Source organism: Bipolaris oryzae (genome assembly GCF_000523455.1).
Source record: "Bipolaris oryzae ATCC 44560 unplaced genomic scaffold scaffold_3, whole genome shotgun sequence".
NCBI classification, from domain to species: Eukaryota; Fungi; Ascomycota; class Dothideomycetes; order Pleosporales; family Pleosporaceae; genus Bipolaris; species Bipolaris oryzae.
In genome coordinates this window covers 147,041-165,285 of record NW_006911279.1, presented here as the reverse complement: position 1 = coordinate 165,285, position 18,245 = coordinate 147,041, and the positions used below count along the sequence as shown (strand labels likewise).

Here is an 18,245-nt window from a genome sequence, read left to right as displayed (position 1 = left end):
AGGGCAAGTCTGGGCGGATGAATAGACGGGGGCGAGGGCGAGGGCGAGGGCGAGGGCGAGTGAATGGGAGAAGGATGGAGAGAAATTTGGGAGGCCTGGCCGGCAGACGGCAGACGGCAGACGGGTGGCGTGAGGGTGAGGGTGAGGGTGAGGCAGGAAGCGAGACAGGAAGCGACGCTGCAACGGCTGGGTCACGTGCCATGAGTGTGAGTGTGTAAAGTAAGTTGCTTCTGCCGCCGCTAGGCGGTTGGCGGTGCCCCGGGCGGAGGGAGAGGGTGAGGGTGAGGGGGACCAGCATCACCGTATCCTTGACCGAACGCGGCCATGGCCACCAGCACGCCTGCGCGCCGGCATTGAACGCTCGACTTACTTTTGCCATGCATGTTGCCATCTCCACTAATGCCGCCTGCACATCAGCGAGCCCATGCACGCCCCCAAAAGCACCCCCAGGCTTCTGGAAAGCGGGCCATGTCATGTCTCCGCCCGCCTACTTACTATTCATGTACCTACCGACTTCCTCGAACTTTGTCCTGTGTCGTGCGCCCGTCCCTCACTATCCTCCACCACTTACACCCCACGCATGCCCGCCCTCGAAACAACACCCATTTAGCCTCCCCGGACTCGACCTACATAAGCAGTGATATGCCCGTGACCTTTCCCTGTCGCCTAAACCTTGGATCCCGTTGTCAAACACTCATAGACCTGCCCGTTGCCCTCTAATGCCGGCCACAGCGCCTCGGTAGCATCAATAGCCGGGCATACAATTCAACATGTCCGGGTAAGCCTTAAAAAAATTATTCCCAAAAGCCATACCCTCTCGGTCATGCCAGTGCTGACCTGTTCTTCAAGATCCATGCGCGAGGCCCTCAAGGCGCTCAATACTACTTTTTCTGCCGATGTCGTTCCCTATCCGCTGCCCGACGAGCTTTGCGCAACCATCGACGCCTTCCTCGAACGCTACCATGACATCGATGACCATGACTCGCACCGCTTCCACGAAGACCTCCATGTCCTCTACACCCGCCATGTCGCAAACAACCCTGACAAGCGCGGCGCCTTCCTCTCCGCTTTGCGAATCTTGCGGCCTGCAATCACCGGCGAGGCGCGCTTGACCGCTTGGTGGAATTCGGTTTTCAAGCCCATCATCGACGGTGTGGGTTACAAGAAGACTGAGATGGAAGATGCAAAAGCCTTTATTCAGAGCATATTAGTGTACGATCCCGAAGCGGACAAGGACGAAGAACAGGCGCGCCTGTCAGATCTCTTTACCACCAGAATACTTGACATCTACCTGGCCAGGTCTGCGGTTCCCTCCTCGCCCGACGAGCCCGTCTCCCCGGAAAATGGCTTCGTTGCGCATGAGTTGGAAAACATACTAGTGGCTTTTGGGCGCAAGATGCCAAAGGTAGGCGTAATACGCCCGGAGTCGCAATTCACGCTGACTTGTGTAGACCTTTCTTCTCAGGCTTGACGACCTCTTTGTGCACAAGCAACACCGCATCCAGGCTCTCAATCTACTCAGCGCCTTCGTTCGTCTTCAGCCACCCCACCTACATCTAGTTCTCGAAACTCCGCTCATCCAGCACCTCGAAAAATGCTTACTTGCCGACAACTCATCCACTGTAGTAGAGCTTGCCCTTGTCGTTCTCATCATGTTCTTGCCCCACATATGCGGAGCCTTGACTTCGGATCACCACCTAGTGAAGTTGTTCCTTGTTTACTGTAGGATATTGTGCTGGGACAAGCTAGGGAGTAGCGAAAACGACAAGGCAGCCGACCTGGATGCTTATTATGACGACAGCGAAGACGATGAAGAGGAGGAGCACGACGACTCGGAGCAAGTTTGGGAGCAGCTGCAGCCATCCGTCGATTATCCGGAATCACCGCCGCCCACGCTTATGCACTACTTCACATTTCTCTATGGTCTATTCCCACTCAACTTTATGAGCTTTGTGCGAAAGCCCAGGAAGTACCTCAAGTCTCTCAACTTCCCTGGCGCGCACGACTTTGATTTGGACCAAGATCTCATTCACACTCGCACTGAACCCTATCGCCAAGTCCATTTGCTGCACCCGAATATGTTCACCACGACAGCCGAAGACGAGCTTAGCGAAAACAAATGGCTGAAGAGCGATCCTGCAGACGTTGTTATCGAGTGCATGGGTTTGTGTGTGGCCGTGTCATCAACGTTGAAAGACCCTGGCCCGCCACCCAGCGCAGCATTACCACCCGTGCCAGATATCCCTTCACACTTCACGCTGGATGATCAAGACGGAGCAACAGTTCACGGCTCAGACGAGAGCAGACGCAACACGCAGTCGACAATGAACATCCCTCCAGGTGACATTCCAGACATCCCTGATGCCTTTGAAATTCCTCCACGGTGCAAGTCAGTCAAGTCAGCAGTATCTATCAAATCCATGGCATCCCCCCTGCTCAAAGGTCGTGACATGACGGATTCCCCCACACTGCCACCTGCGAGAGAAGCCCCGAAAACCGACTTGCACAGCCTGTCTACAGCTGCCGCTCATCGCTTCGTAGCTGAACAATCCAACCTGGATAGTTTTATACAGTCAGTATCCGGGCAAAACAACCTCAGTCAAAACGAGTTCCAGAATCACACCATGGCCTCTTTGCAAAGAGAGATCATGCTGCTTCGTAATGACCTCAACTTTGAGCGCTATCTCAAGTTGCAACATCTTGTGCACATTGGCCAGCTTCAACGCAAGCACATCAAAGAGGCCACTGCAGAGGCTGAGACACAAAATCTGATCAATACCAACAAGACTTTGAAGGCCCGGCTTGCAAAGGCAAACGAGTTGTATGCTCAGCTGAAGAAGGAGACGCTTACGAGCAGAAGTCAGTCAAAGAAATGGGAAGGCGAGCTCAATGCAAAGGTGCGATCATACAAGGAAAGTGAAAAGATCTGGCATAACGACGAGGGTGGTCTGCGACATGAGCTACAAAAGACACAGTCAGATTGTGAGCAGCTGAAGAAGATCGTGGAGAGAGCCGAGGCAGAGCAGCTCAAAGCCCAACAACGAACAAAGGCGCTGGAGTATGAGCTTGAAGATTACAGCGATATTCGACGTGAATTGGAAATGGCAGAGGAGAAGATTGCTGCCTTCGAAGACCAGAGGAAAGAGCTGCATATCTTCATGCAAGAGCGGAACGACTTGCGAAATGACTTGGAAATCGCAAACATGCGGCTGAATAGCCGTGAGCAAGAGCACGAACGCTCCATAAAGGCCTATGAACGCCGCATTATGGATTTGGAGGCACGGCTGCAGACGACTGACAAGAGCGCAAGTAAGCCAGGACAGCTTCCCCCATCTGTCCAACAAATGCTTGACTCGGCGCTGGCGGCGAGCGATGCTAAGCTTCGGCAACTGAAAAAGACTCACTACCGCCTCCTGGAGCAATACACAGAATTGCAGATGAAATACCACGAACTCGAGGGCGAGCAACAGGCTGCAATTGGGCAGCTATACCCTCGAGACAAATCTGGTCAGATTGACTTTGGAGTACCACAAATGAGTCGAAATTCAAGTGTACGATACGCAAACAGCTACAACTCAAAATACCTGCCTCCTCTTTCCACAGATCGAGCACCTAGCGAAGAACAGGAATCCTATCCTCAATATCTCTCCCCAGAGTCGGCACAAAGCCCCGTGTCAGGCACCATGCCTGATTATTCTGCTAGGTTTGGATCTACGCCTTTTGGGACAACGCAGACCTCTCAAACAGCCCCATCGCCTTATCCCGGCTTCGGCGGTGGCTATGGGCCGGACTATGCTGGCAATCACGATGCTTCTTCTAGCGGTCAACTACAATCTCAGCAACCCCATTCGAGCGGAAAGAGTAGCTTCTCTGTCGACACAGACGGTAGCTCAGGCAGAGACAAGAAAGACAAGGTCGAAGCCAAATCGGAGGTTCGGGTATATGGTCGAGGTTAGTTATTTGTGCCCTCTTTTTACACGATGGCAAGCTGATTCAGAAGCAGGAGGCGCCCAAAACATTGGAAAGAAGGTCAAAGACAAGGACCAGAGGAAGCCTTCTTCTTCGGCCAAAACTGGAGGCTTTCGCGGATTGAGGGGTATCATGTGATCTTATTGGTCCCTATGCTTGTTCGACATCGTTCGATCAGACATGTGGAAGTTGCGTTTATCTTTTTCGACGATCGCTCGCAACGAGCCCTGCGCCCCCGACATACTCGACAGCCCATACTCTCTGGATTGCGACCCTCAATACTACATCCACTTTACGCCCGCTGGCGTCATTGGCATCTTTCTCCTACAAGATTCGATTTAGCGACCCTTTTTCTTTTGTTGCTTATGCATATCTACACTTGCATAGTGCGCATTACGACCTTGAATGACGACGAGGCTGCCTCACCATCTGTACGACTTATACTCCTTTCATCGCGCTTATAATTATAAAGTTTCGGGCATGAGTCTGAATTCGCTCGTCAGCCCCTAGCTGCAACAATGTATAATACGACTAAGAATACCCCGGTCTCAACCATTCCACTTCACATTGATGCACACTGATGTATCAGCATTACGTCGTACAGCGTGTATACGACTCTCGATTTGCTGCGATCGTATCTAGTCACATATGTGCTGTTTCTCCCGTTCTCCACGGAGATGGACGCAAGCAATCTCATTGGTTACCCACGCGTTAAGCACGATAGTCCCAATCTACCAATCAGCCCTCCATACTCATCGCTCTCTCCAACATGGTCTCACCAATGCATCGATAATGCATGGGCAACTCGAGGGCTTGGAGATCATCAGGCCCACGATTACTGCAATCGCTACCAAGTTTGGTTAACAAGCCCCCTTGTGCAGCCCTGATTTGCTTTTGCTCACTACCCGCTTATGTCCGCAATTAGTAGGTGTAGCGCTACGGTGCACAAGAAAAAAACAAACTTTATGAGGCCATTCCCTCCCACACTAGAGTAGTAGCGCTAGCAAAAAGCCGCCGCCCGACTAACGGCCGCTGCCAAAAACCTCTCTCCCCACGGATACGCATACGTATGGGAGCGGGAGGGGTCGGCCGCCTGGCAGGCGGGTAAGGGGCACCAGAAAACGTTTAGGTACTCACGACATCGGAAGCCACCGGTTCAGGGGGTGTGGGGGTTGGATGGTTGGTGCGCACGCGGGATTGATTTGACTGATTGATGATTCTCGAATCTCGATAATGATGATAATCCCCCCCCCCATCTCGTATGATTTGCAAAAAATGAGCAAAGAGATATGTAAAAGCTCGGGACGTGTGTTGTTGATAGACGGACGATTGGGAATTTTCAAAGCGGCGGATGAGGACATGTGTGTGTGTGCACTGCACCGATGTCCTGACTACCATTCCTTTTTTTTCCTTTCGCGTGCGAGCGTACCTGAAAAGCAAACGGTTCCATGTAAAAGTAGTATGCACACCAAAGAATAAGTCCAGGCACCATGGCGTTCACTGCTTCGCACCCACACCCACTTCACACTCCTAGCTCGGATTTTCCATGCAATCATCCCAACCCTTAACCTTCCTCCCCCTCCTTCTTCCTCGATCACCATCGCAACCGCAATTCGGCAAAGATGACGACGTTTCCGCCACTCCATCTCGCATCTAGCTTTTCGATGGTGGCTGACGTTTTTTTTGGAACACACCTTTCCACGCTTGCACACCCTGCAGACTGAGGGGGGATACGTCCTACGCTGGTAAGCGACGACCGTCTATCACACCTTACTAACCTATTCCTAGCAGTAGCAGCAGCAGCAGCAGCTCCCTCCCTCTCCCCTCCCCCCCCAAAAATAAAAGCAAGCAAGAAAGCGGCGAAACTTGGCGAACGGTGTATATGTGGGTGGCAGGTTGGGAGAAGCCACAAAGCACTAAACTTGGAAATCTTTATTTTATTTTTCTTCGGAAAAAGTGACGTGTGTATTTGGTTTTTGTGAGTGCGGATCTTGCGAGATGAGAGAGAGAGAGAGAGAATGTTAGTGTTAGGGAGTTTGGGAGGGAAAAAAAGGAAAGAGAGACTAGTAGGGCTGAGGAGACGAGTTGGAGCAGAGAGAGGGTGTGTGTGTGTGTGTGTGCGTGTGTGTGTGGCTCGGGTTCGGTAGCCGGGATTTAGTAGGAGAGATATATGACATGTGTGGCTGTACTCTTGACGTATGTATAATATTTGATGTCAGAGACTGGTTCAGTTTTTTTACATGTGTTTTAATCGGGGGGAGAAATCTATACTACTTATGTGATTGTATACTACTGTTTAGACAAGACATCCTTCCTAGTACAGCACTACCTATCTGCGTATATGCCAACTCTTGGCTGGAACATACAATGCAGCCTGCACACATATACAACATGGTACCCTAACTGCCAGCTCCTCGGGGCCTGCCTGAAAAGGTGTATTCACAACGGTCGAGAATGGGCGGAACCGAATGAGCCTCCTACACCTTGTGTCTTGACCATTGCCACACTTGACTCCTGACCATTTGGAGACCCTGAAGTAGCAGCAAGTCGGCTACGTTCGAGCAGCATTCTTGGCAAGCTGTTGTGCTTGTGCTGCCAGAACATCCTCGCTTTCTTCTCGCACCTAAGCTCTTCTTTCTCACGCGCGAGCTCTTCCGTCACCGCCGCGATTTGAAGCTGATGCTCACGCGCGGTCGCTTTCCACTCTGCTAGTCGCTGTCCTTTTGCGGAAATCTTCGCCTTCAAAGCTTGCCTCTTTATAGTCCATCTTTCGCGCTGATTTCGCAATCTCTGCCGTCTGGCTTTCTCTCGAACTAGCCTCGCTTCAAGTGCATTTGTCATTGCCTCTTGTTCTTCGAGCTTCGCTTTGAGATCTCGCACTTGTTGCTCGAGAAGTACGCATTCATTAGGTGCTACCTCATAATTTCAGCTACTAGTCAATCAGAAGCATGCTCCAATTCGCTTACCTTGAGACGAAGATCCAGAAACATCACGCGTTAAATCGATAACTCTACGATCCAGTGAAGCCGTAAAGATAGGCGGTAGAGGCCGTTGTATGATATCAGATATAGAATTCTTGTGCCTTGTCTCGCTAACTTTGGAAGGAAGCGCCTCGTTGTTGGCGATAGGTGTCTCTTCAACGTGTGTTGGGAGTCTCTGGGTTGGCGTACGGTTAGTCGCTTCGTGAGCTTCCCGATTCTGCAAAAGATTTTTGAGGGCAAGCTTGAAATGACCAAGCAAATCCGGGTTTGTGATATCCGAGGTTTGATTCAATCTCCCGGTCGCGAGGAAGATGAAGTGAATGACAGATTCAACCACTGCTCGCTGGAATTTTCGTTCCTGCGTCATACCGCGTCCAGTATCACGATCGCTGATTATACCGCCAATGTAGCTGAACGGCGGATCGTAGTAGACCTTGCCGGACTGGATACCCCGACTGAGCGGCTCTACTCGACAACCAGTCCATTTGTAGTACCATATTTCTTCGCCTGTAGATTCAGCCCAGACGGGTAGGCCACTGCTCTTTCGATGGTAGTGGCCTACCATAATCATGTGACAGGTATTGCATTGCTGATTTTCGTCTATGTATTGCTTCTCTGCGAATTCGTAGAGACCCATGTCGGAGATGGCGACGAAGTGAGCCGCAAATATGCCAGTAGCATATTTGACAAAGTCACCCAAGACATACTTTTTGCGAGGCTTCTTGTTGTTTGGGCTAGCTACACTCATTGATGCGAGTCTCGGATGCCTAGTAGATATTTTTGTTAGCATATGCCAATCCAAGCAAGCTATAACTGACGATGCATGTATACCCACTTATACTGTAAATGGCAGGTCTCAATTTTGAAAGTCCAGAATAAAAGTAAACGGCTTTGGTGTAGAGGCTCAAGTCAGATGCGTCAAACCAAGGTCGGGAAACAAGTCAAATTTTGTCAATTTGAGATGAAGGTGAAGAGTGTTTGCGTGCCAGTCAAAAGTGGGGAAGGAGCGAGCAAACAAACAAGGCGGCGATGACAACACTGACAACGATGCCAAGATGGATGCCGCAATTGGCGTATCTTATACTTGATGTGATTTTGCGTGAGTGATGATATAGGACTTGTGTGGTTTTCTATTCATTATTCTGAGGGGTACAGTTGAAGTCCTCTAGCAGCGCTAGATGCTTCACGCCTTATACACAACCTTGCTAACCTTGTATTCTACAATGGTTCCGGGTTTCCCTGCCTCTTTGACAAAATGACCAGCAGCAACATATGTTCCGTTCTGCAGCTCAGCATACTTGGGGTTACCGGTCTCGAATGAGAAACTGACAAATGAATCGCCGTACTCTGTGGTCTTTGCATCTGGAGCGCCGGTCAAGATAGCACCAATGCTTGGAGTAAGCTTGACAGTTCCCTTGTAGTACATTGCAAGAACGGTGCCATCGTGATTCCTGTACATGATTTATTAACCACTGCCTCTCTTTGAGAAATGATATTACAAGACGTACTTGACCTGGCTCCTCACATCGAGCCTCATGTTCGCACCATCGGCATCGTTGTGAATGTAGTCATATCCCACACCATGTAGTACCCCGTCGAGTTTAGGCTCGAAGCCTTCTTCACTCTTCACAGTGCCACTTGTCATGGGCACAATGGCTAATTGGGGCCCTGACTGGCCACCAACCTGCATCGGTGCATCGATTTCGACGCGGACCGTAAAGGCTGGTTGGAGAGATGGAAAGCCTGACATCTCGGAATAATTGGAAATTGGATAACGATATTTTGGCTCAGAAAACAGCTAACATGTAACAGTGGTGTATTAGATTAGATCAGGATTGTAGCGAAGTATTGAAGAAGCGGAAGAAGGACTTATTAGTGCAGCCGAAGCATAAGCTTGAATGCATGGATGCGGAAGCTACCCCTCCAACCCCACTTTCTCGGCTGTATGAAAAGGAGGAGCATATTTCCTTCCTTCCGTGTCCAATGACATCATTAAGTCTACATGCCACCTTCGTGGAGGCCAGCGGAACCTCGGATACTAACGGATATGACCACGGTATGTTGCTCTGGGGCTTACAACCTCAACCAGCTAAGCTTCAATGAATCGATGACCTAGAATCGTTGAACATTGGTAGTAAACAGCTCCTTTTGCCGTGATAATACATATATAGAAGCTGTAAAACGTATGGCTAGTATCAAGATGCCGTGCCTTCTACTCCGATAGGCCGTTGCTTGACTCGTTCCCATAATCTGAGTCAATTCCCTGTCACCCGCTTCGCTTCTCTTTTCATAAAGCAATCCTATGATTATGCAATCCTAGGAAATTTACTATACCACCCAAACTCTTTAGACCGGTTGCAGCCCAGCTGATAGGTACCCGGTCAGACATTCTTAATATGATTGAACAAGTCATACGGGGTTCCTTAAACTGTGACAGTGAGTAGCAACAAGCCGACAGGAGTATGCAAACTATATCTTAGGGTTACATAATAGTTAGGTTAAGATGAGTGTAATACTAAAGGGATAGATTCTTGGAATAGATCAGTAGTGGGGGTAACACATTGGTAGTGATTTTGGGCTGATAGCCTAGTTACATGCTACAATACCAGAATATCAACGGCCCTCCGCGCAAATCCAACTCAAAAGCCACCCAGTCGTTTCTTCTTCTTCTTTTTGTTCTTGTCCAACCTTCCACCAAACTTGCCTGGCTCAATTTGACTCTGTGGTGCTATGAATCCTGAGTTAGAGATTGGCTCTTGACTCAGGATCTGACTCTGCATCGGTATTTGACTGCTGTTGGCCATGTCACTCAACATGGGTCCGGGAGAGCTTCTTGGAAACATTAGGGGCTGACTTGCAGTCTTAGCCCTTGCCAACTCATCTTCGCGTTGCTGACGTCTTTCCCTGCGCTCCTTGGCTCTACGCTCCTTCTCGCGTTGCCTTTGGCTTTCCTCATCCATGTCCTCGGGCTGATCGATGACGCTCCAATCGTAACTATTTGGATCACCTCCAACTTGCCATTGTCTGAGAATCCGAGATGCGTTTGCACCAATACCCACTGAGTCCTTGGAAGAGTTTCTATTGCGCAGATGCTTGCTTAGTCGCGCCAAAGGATCTTGTGGAACATTCTGCGTGAAAGGCACTACAGGTGGTGATGAACCTGGTAAGGACGATGGGGGCACAGAAGACTGCGGAGGTGTTGGAAGTTGTTGAGCGAGAGAGAATTGCGATGGAAAATGGAAATCGCCGTTCCTCGGTCGCGATGGCAGAATGGGTAGCGCGATGCCCCGGTCCTGGCTTGGGCCCAGACGTGAGTCCGTCATCGCAGCCTCTAGCTCATGTTCTCGTATACGTAGGCTGGAGAATATGACCTCAGCGGCAATACCTCGGGCAAGCTGCTCCTTGGACTGTCGGACACGGCTAGGTACCGTCGGTGGTAGCGGTGCGACCCACATTTCCAACAGGGTATCGTAAATATCGGAGATGGTGAGATCGTTGTCCTCCTCAGCCAAGCCAAGTGTCTGCGCCGACGCGATTCGCTGAAGAAATAAGGCATTTTCTTCGTTTTCGACAAATAAATCCTGGAGGTTCGAAGATGCCTCGTCCACGTTCGGAATTTGAAGCTTCGTGTCGGCGTACTCCATCAACGTACCAATTGGCAACGGCACAGAGTCAGGATCGTCGGCAAGCATTTGCTTCACCTCGCCCAGAACCGCTGTGACATCCAAAGAATCTTGTAATTTGCTTCCAGGATTTTCCGCGTACTGAAGGGCCTCGTATAGGAGCTCGTTGTTACGAGTGGTCTGCACGGGAGTGTCCTCGAAGACCTGGTCTGGTTTCAAGATCCTTGATGGAGTCTTGGAGCTGTGTACGTCCAGAACATCCAGACCATCTGGGACTATCATCTCGTCCTCCTTATTCACCACTTCCGTCTTGGAAATGCCGACTCTAGGGTGTCTTATCATACTGCGTGTGAAGTCTTCGATGACCTCACTGGTACTGAATGGCTCTTGAGTCGATGACTTCGCAGTATAAATGACGAGCTCATGGATACTGGAGGTAGACAGTACCACGAACAACCGAAAGAAATCTGTATCCATTCTGATTCCACCCTGTTGCATGGGCTCCATGTATAAATCGGCAATCCGGCCTGACCCGTCCATGGCCAATTCCAGTATACCAGGATCAGAACACGTCACCATAGAGGAACCGCCTACAGGGTGCTCCGCAAAGGCGTACACCTGAATGAGATTGTCCAACTGCGAATAAAGTACAAGGCAGGATTCTGTTCATGTTAGCAAGCCTGGTCATAGACTGAGTAATTCACGACTTACCATCTTCTGACAGCATTTGTACAGTTATCTGAAGGGTAAAATCATCTGCATCTCGAAAGTGTGTCCATGATGCCAATACCGTCGTCACTGAATCTTCCGCCGAAGCACTTTCTTCAACCGAACTGTTGACTAGCACCAGGATGAGGTGGGTAGAGGTCAAAATGAAGACCTGGTTCGAATGTTTTGGATGAAGCTTGGCGTCCAAGAACCACTCTGCGGATTGCTGATTGAGAAATGTCGGGCAGGCTAGGTGCTTCGGTTCCCCTCCTTTTAGACTGACAATGCTCAAATGGCGTCTATTGCAGACCAGCAACGTATTGACGTCGGCCACCCAGAACACTCTCGCCCATCCATCTTCACCACGCACATCCTCAGGTTCCGAGCTAGTGATCCGCCCGCGAACAAGACATGAAGGGGTGTATTCTTCACTCTTGCGCGAACGACCAATCTCCCATACACTCCAAGTTGCGCTCTGATCGACAATGGCAAATTGTGACTGGAAGCTCGGATTGAACGCTACATGGCAATGGGCAAACCCGCCAGTGCTTTCCTTGTCTATGCTGAAGATGGGGCGGATATCGATCGTCGATGCAGGAAGATCGTAGAAAGGCGAAAATCTGTTTGGGCGAGCCTGGCGGAAACATATGGGGTGGAAGAGAACTGTGCGCGTAGGAAGTCGCACGGCGAGCAGAGAGCTCCGGTCCTCCGACTGAGAGAAGCAGATCTGCTGTATAGGCGCAGCGTCCTCGTTCCAGTATTCTTTCTCGGCCTCCCTCAGAGTCGATCCATCTATCCATGTTTTTCTAATCATACCCCATCCCAGCCTTTCTTTGTTCAATACCGCCAACTGAAGTATATTCCCAGCTTCTCCCACGGGGAGCGCCGCGACCTGGCGTGCGTTTTCATATCTGTCTCCGAGGGTAATGGAGCCGAAGGACAGCAAGCTACCAACAAGAGGATCGTAAACGGAAGTTGTTTTTGAGATCGCGGCAGAGACAAGACCTAAATCAGGAAGTAGCGCAGCTGCAGCCGCAAGTTCGGGTATGTCCTGTACTAGGTTTCTGACTTCTTCTTGCGTACTTGTCTTGTTCGCAGAGGTCTGGGGATGAACAAGCTGGACCGGTGTTGTCGCAAGCGTATTTGCAAGGCGCAGGCCATCCGAGGTGCGAATTTGCCTGAAATTCTTGGTTGTGTACTGTCTTCCAAACAGCCACTCGCTGTTCTCTAGATCATAACTAGCAGTGCCAGGGTAGCCGTAGTTCAAATCTTCAAACGGTTTGTCAGCCATTTGGCCGTTGTAAAGGTTGTCGTGCAGTCGCGGCTCGGCAGTATAGAATCATGCTTTGAACACGGTGAACAGAGGGTAGAGTTAGGTCGAATATCTAGCAGGCGCAATGAGCAGTGAACGCGGCAGTAGAAGAAAACCGCGGCGGGTCAAAAAGTTGTACTAGCGCCATTGAGCACGTCGGCACGTGCATGCACCCCGCAGATGTTTTCTTGGCTTTAGCGCGGATGTCTTGTTTACCCGGCAACCGTCCAAAACACATTCATCCTCCTACACCCTATCCCACCACGTCATACACTGGTACACGACGAGAGTCTCCAAGAGATATTCAGCGATAATCTGTGACACCAACTTTCATCATGACGACCTTTGAGCCATCTCTCAGCACGAACATGCGTGCCCCCTCGCACGATGCGCCATCCATGGCTGACCAGCTGCCCTCAATCAACTTTGGCTTTGACGACTTGCGCAGTCGCATGAACCAGTTCACAACCCGATTCGATGCATTTATCGAAAATGGCCGCCGGCGAGTGTTGGAAGAGCGCAATCAGTTCCGCATGAACGTGGCAGAACTACATGGTGCGCATGCCCAACTTCTACAACAAATTGTTGAGACGATTCCCAAGTGCTAACGACTACGCAGAGGACCAACGCATGAAGAAGCGCGACATTGAAATCCTCGAACTCAAAACTGCCCAACACAGCCAGACCCTCGCCAAGGAGTCCCAGGAAACCTCGGAGATGCAAGAAGCCATCTCCGCCCTTACCTTGCAGCGCGACGAGCGTCTCGCACACCGCGACAATCTCCGCGCCCAAATCGCCGAACTCCAAAAGACCATTTCCGCCCGCCGCGAGGCCCAGCTCAAGCACCGCCGATACCTTGATGGGCAGAGTCGCTACAACGAGCCCGAACTGGATTTCTGGGAGAGTTATCTGGGGCTCAGGATTGAAGGACTGGGCAAAGATGACAGACTCAAGTTTGTGTACACCAATGTAGATGAAAGAGAGTGGGATCGCGAGGCTTGGTTTGAACTCGATACCAGCGAGCGAGACTACAAGGTGCTAGAAGTCAGACCCAAAGTAGAGCGTGAAGAGACTGAAAGGGTAGTCGAGAGATTGAACGAGACTCGTGACCTGGCGGGCTTCCTAAAGGGGATGCGAGAATTGTTTGTAGAGGCTTGCAAATAGAGTGCTGCTTTACCATGGAACATGAAGATTACGACATTGGGTTACAGGCGGCGTTTGGACTTGTAGGGCTTACATGTCGGTCTTTTTGGTTCGGTTTTGATAATACCCCTTCAATTTACTTCTTCGGTTTTTTTGCTTTCAAAATACACACGTTCAACACAATCATCTCCCTCCATTCTTGACCTTGTAATACTCGGGCGCATACTCAGTCAGCCAATCCATGTCCACCTTGCTCAGGTCCCGGATGTAAATCTTATCCCGCGTAGACTGTATCTCAGTGTAGATGACCCAATCGGCCGTTCTTGTGAAGAACACAGATGAAGGGTGCGCCCAGAGCGTCGTTTTACCGTCGATAGTAGTAAAACTGCCATCTGCCTTCATTCTGGCTGCGTGCGCAAAGAAGCCTGAGGTAAGACAGCGTCTCACACGCTCAGCCATTGGTATGCCTCCTACCCTCAGCACGCCAGACGATGAGAGCACGTTCTCCTTGACGCCGAATCGGTCAAGATAAGCCGCGAGTTGTTTGCGCACACTGACTGCCTTTACAAGTGCCTTGTGATTAAGGTTATTGGAGTGGCACCATGCTGTATTGCCCATGCCTTCTTTCACAAAAGCCTCATACACATTGTATAGCGTGAGATGGTCACCTTCCTCAACCGCGAAGCGTCGTCTCGCTGCATCGAGCTGTTTCTTGCCTCCATCGTGCGATACGAATGTGTTTCCTTGGAGTGTCATCATAGCTGCTATTGTGAGCATTTCGCTTAGACATCCAAATTCCGGCTCTGCGGCTTTCAGAAGAGCGCGCGCAAGCATCGGCTCGAGGGGTAGCTCGGCCATCCGCGTTCCGAGAGGTTTTGTCAGACGGGCATGGGTATCGAGGGCGCCGAGGGAATAGAGGAGATCTAGAGCACGGGTAATGAGTGCCGAGGGTGGTGGAGAGAGATAGTCAAACCGAACTACGTTCGTTATACCCAGGTTAAGAAGTTGAAGAATAACTGGTGCGAGATTTGAACGGGCGAGCTCAGGGAATGTGGCCTCCTCCAATCCCTCATACACAGATTCTGTATACAACCTAAAGCATTTGCCCGGTCTGGTTCGTCCGGCACGTCCAGCCCTTTGTGTTGCGCTAGCTTTTGATACAGGAACGACGGCGAGGTTCTCGATTCCTAGGTTCGCGTTGTATGCGCGGAGCTTGACATAGCCTGTATCTACTACGAATACAATGCCATCAATAGTCAATGAAGCTTCCGCAATGTTGGTACTAAAGATTACTCTTCGCGTATCCGGCGGCGGCTTGGTGAAGATGAGGTTTTGATCTTCTGCAGGAAGACCGGCATAGAGAGGTAGAGGCATGAGTTTTGGCTGAGATGAGGTCATTTCGGCAATATGATCTCCGATTTTATCAATTGCATCATCTATCTCCTCTCTTCCAGTAAGAAAAACGAGAATGTCGCCCTCATTTTCGTGCTTGTGAATCTTTACGACCGTGTCCACGGCTGCTTCAACGTAATTGTTCGTTGGTTCTTGTAGATATTGGATTTCGACCGGGTAGGTACGTCCCTCAATGCCAACAATGTAACCAAACTCTTCCTTGCTCTTTCCATGGATTTTTTCCCCTTCGTCCGGGTTGAAGAAGTCAAGGAACCGCTCAGCCTCCAATGTTGCACTACTCACAACCACTCGTAGGTCGTCCCTTTTTCTCAGGACTTTCTTCAACAAACTCAGTAGAATATCTGAAGACAAGCTACGTTCGTGTGCTTCGTCTACCATGATAACAGAGTAGCGTGAAAGCAGAGGGTCGACGAGCATTTCGCGCAGTAGGAGACCATCTGTGACGAACTTGATCTGCGTGGCTGCTGACGTGACATCTTCAAACCGAATGCTATATCCGACTCTCTGGCCAAGTGGAGTTCCCAACTCTTCTGCTACCCTTGCTGCGACGCTGGTACATGCTATGCGCCGAGGCTGTGTGATAGCTATCTGCTGACCGCTGTTGCACCAACCTGCTTCAAGCAAGAATTTTGGTATTTGTGTTGTTTTGCCTAGACATCTGTCAATAATATGGCCCGAAAATCTTCCAGATTTGACATACCGCTTCCTGTTTCACCTACAACGATAGTCACGGGATATGTTTCCACAGTATAGAGCAGCTGATCTCTAAGCTGCGCAATTGGCAACAGGGCAGGTGGTTTATAAAGGCTGGGTATCAAGGTGGTCTCAACATCTTCTTCATCGGCCATGGTGTACTGACGTGACGTCAAAATCCTGGAAAGACAATTGGTGTTCAGAGGGACGAGGACATCTGAATGGCTAATGGTGAACAGAGCAAAGCACTCTAGCGGGTAGACTAGTCATGCTAAGTACTAGCGTATTCCGCTTTGGGACTATAAGTCCACCTTTAAGACCGTCCTCCACCCACTATATTGTGTGTAGTGCTTTCGTCTATGCTAAACGTTAAGTCATGTCTAATTGCAAGATCAGCTGAGCGAAAATAAGATCGCGCATGTCTAACCGGACCGCAATGGAGCCTTTCACCTTTCACAATTGAGGACATCTCCAACATTTCTACGCTAGGTTTTGGGTGTCGCATACAGCATTTCTTCAATCAAAAGCCTATAATTTGAGTGCTAAATAAGTTCCCATAGATCTCTGTTATAAATAAACTCATAAGATAGCTATAGCGCTTTCTGAAGCGCTTTAAACTCAGGTGCTCTTAACAGAGAACCTTCTTTCTACCTTCGTTCTTCTTTTGTGTTGCTAGTATTCCCAATAGCAAAAACTTCCAAAATTCACGGGTTTTCACTCTCTTCTATCATACCGATTTCGGTATGCCAATTTGACTGTGAAAGATCCAATTGGTGTCTTGAATATTTGGAATATATGAAGATGCTTCCATGAGACAACAACTCTGCTTCTTCAGCATGGAGTACTGGGTTCCCCGGCGTAGAGATGTATCTGGGTGATGTGAGCATATTTGGAATACTAAGTCGAAGACATCGTATGAAGAAGCCAATACTAAAGGGCCATGTTAGTGAAACGAGTCGGACCTCATTATTGTGAAGTTCATTTGCAGAGGCGACCAGATGCGAGTTTTCAAGTTTAGTACAACCCATATTAGGTATTCATTACGTAGTTTGGCTCGTAGTGATTTCATGTTCTTACATATTCCACACATGTAGAAGCATAGCCGGATGCTCGTCACCCTCTTTCGCAAAAGTATCTCGTTACGCTTTATGTTTTTGCAAATGTCCACCAACGCGAATCATCCTCCTAGTACGCGCTTCGTATATCACCGATGTCGCCTAAACTTTTCAGGAATATTCTTTTCCACAACACCCCTAAGCTCCAGCCTCTCCCACTCCTCCTGTCTAGCCTCCTTCTCCTCGTGCATCTTGAAGTGCGCAATGTCCTCGGGGTGATTCAGGTCCTCCTCTTTGACATCGTCTCCGCTGTGGTACTTCTCCCAATGGTGAATTTCATATTCGTATTCATCATCGCCGTGGTGTCCTGGGCCCAGACCAAAGTCCGGTAGCTTGATGCCTTCGGCGTCCTTTTTGGCGAATTCTTCCAGAGTGATTACACCGTCTTTGTTTATATCAAACATATCGAGAATAGTTTGAACGACCAATTGCTTTTTAGCGTCAGATATTGAGGCGCTAGACGGGTCTTCGAGGCCGTAGGTGCGTCGAATGTCCATGGCTGCCCAGAGACCAGTGTTGTCATAGTCGTGCAGGCGGAAGAAGAATTCGGCGTCGAAACCCGCTATATGATGCTCCTCTGGTCTATTGTTAGTCGATATAATCCTGATTATGTGTTTCATCAGACAAAGGTCGTAAGGAACCCATACCAGCCATGTGTCGAGTCGCCCAATCAGCGTCCGGGGGTACTTCGACTTGCGCATGCTCCTTGCTACCGTGCGCCGAGGCATTGAAGGCGCACGACAGCAGCAAAATCATACTCAACGGTGCTTTTAGTATGCGGCTCATCTTTTCTTTTCAATCTGAGAGGCTTGAGAAGGTAGAAGGAGAGAGCTGGGGGGCGCGTTGAACACAGGGGGATCGGTTAGATCAATGGCCAATCGCCGACACTATGTCATAAGGGTCTCGAACACCCGCACCACATAGGCTTGATCTCCGATGGTACCGACAACACCATCAATCCACAATGAACGTACTAGTCCTTCTGAGTCTGTTATTCTTCATTCCTTTCCTCTTCTTCCTCGCCTTTCTTGCCGCATCTTCCTGCATAGGCGAGGGCTTTCGTGCTAGATTCGCTGGCGTCACATTCAACCCTCGGAACGCGTCCTTCGGTCGCAACTACACACGAGGATTCGGGTCTGGGGCCGGTACTGGAGGATGGGAGCAAATCGAAATGGAAGACATGCTGGGAGATGACAGCGACTCAGAATGAAGGAAAGAGTGTTTGAATTGATGAAGTTTGCGCCATGCTCACCATCTCGGTGCTTTGCAGGGTATCTTACACATCAGA

At 49.9% G+C, this 18,245-nt stretch overlaps 7 protein-coding genes across 7 annotated transcripts; 3 read left to right on the top strand and 4 right to left on the bottom strand.

The window, feature by feature from the left end:
* Positions 1–853: 853 nt before the first annotated feature.
* On the top strand, positions 854–4,107 carry COCMIDRAFT_31958 (uncharacterized protein; the record flags this gene model as incomplete). The annotated part of the gene is made up of 3 exons (XM_007684500.1): positions 854–1,405; positions 1,452–3,951; positions 4,004–4,107. 3 exons carry the CDS (start codon positions 854–856, stop codon positions 4,105–4,107), a joined length of 3,156 nt encoding a protein of 1,051 aa, XP_007682690.1.
* A 2,301-nt stretch (positions 4,108–6,408) lies between these two features.
* On the bottom strand, positions 6,409–7,698 carry COCMIDRAFT_81141 (uncharacterized protein; the record flags this gene model as incomplete). Its single annotated transcript, XM_007684549.1, has 2 exons — positions 6,409–6,881; positions 6,936–7,698. 2 exons carry the CDS (start codon positions 7,696–7,698, stop codon positions 6,409–6,411), a joined length of 1,236 nt encoding a protein of 411 aa, XP_007682739.1.
* A 435-nt stretch (positions 7,699–8,133) lies between these two features.
* On the bottom strand, positions 8,134–12,572 carry COCMIDRAFT_81025 (uncharacterized protein; the record flags this gene model as incomplete). Its single annotated transcript, XM_007684548.1, has 5 exons — positions 8,134–8,401; positions 8,459–8,748; positions 9,303–9,340; positions 9,601–11,235; positions 11,285–12,572. 5 exons carry the CDS (start codon positions 12,570–12,572, stop codon positions 8,134–8,136), a joined length of 3,519 nt encoding a protein of 1,172 aa, XP_007682738.1.
* A 356-nt stretch (positions 12,573–12,928) lies between these two features.
* On the top strand, positions 12,929–13,757 carry COCMIDRAFT_81259 (uncharacterized protein; the record flags this gene model as incomplete). The annotated part of the gene is made up of 2 exons (XM_007684547.1): positions 12,929–13,148; positions 13,213–13,757. 2 exons carry the CDS (start codon positions 12,929–12,931, stop codon positions 13,755–13,757), a joined length of 765 nt encoding a protein of 254 aa, XP_007682737.1.
* A 162-nt stretch (positions 13,758–13,919) lies between these two features.
* COCMIDRAFT_80878 (uncharacterized protein) lies at positions 13,920–15,997 on the bottom strand (the record flags this gene model as incomplete). The annotated part of the gene is made up of 2 exons (XM_007684546.1): positions 13,920–15,799; positions 15,850–15,997. 2 exons carry the CDS (start codon positions 15,995–15,997, stop codon positions 13,920–13,922), a joined length of 2,028 nt encoding a protein of 675 aa, XP_007682736.1.
* Positions 15,998–17,046: 1,049 nt separating this feature from the next.
* On the bottom strand, positions 17,047–17,743 carry COCMIDRAFT_81137 (uncharacterized protein; the record flags this gene model as incomplete). The annotated part of the gene is made up of 2 exons (XM_007684545.1): positions 17,047–17,534; positions 17,605–17,743. 2 exons carry the CDS (start codon positions 17,741–17,743, stop codon positions 17,047–17,049), a joined length of 627 nt encoding a protein of 208 aa, XP_007682735.1.
* Positions 17,744–17,921: 178 nt separating this feature from the next.
* COCMIDRAFT_80882 (uncharacterized protein) lies at positions 17,922–18,167 on the top strand (the record flags this gene model as incomplete). Its single annotated transcript, XM_007684544.1, has 1 exon — positions 17,922–18,167. The coding sequence occupies one exon, from the start codon at positions 17,922–17,924 to the stop codon at positions 18,165–18,167; it is 246 nt and encodes an 81-aa protein (XP_007682734.1).
* Between the last annotated feature and the right edge of the window lie 78 nt (positions 18,168–18,245).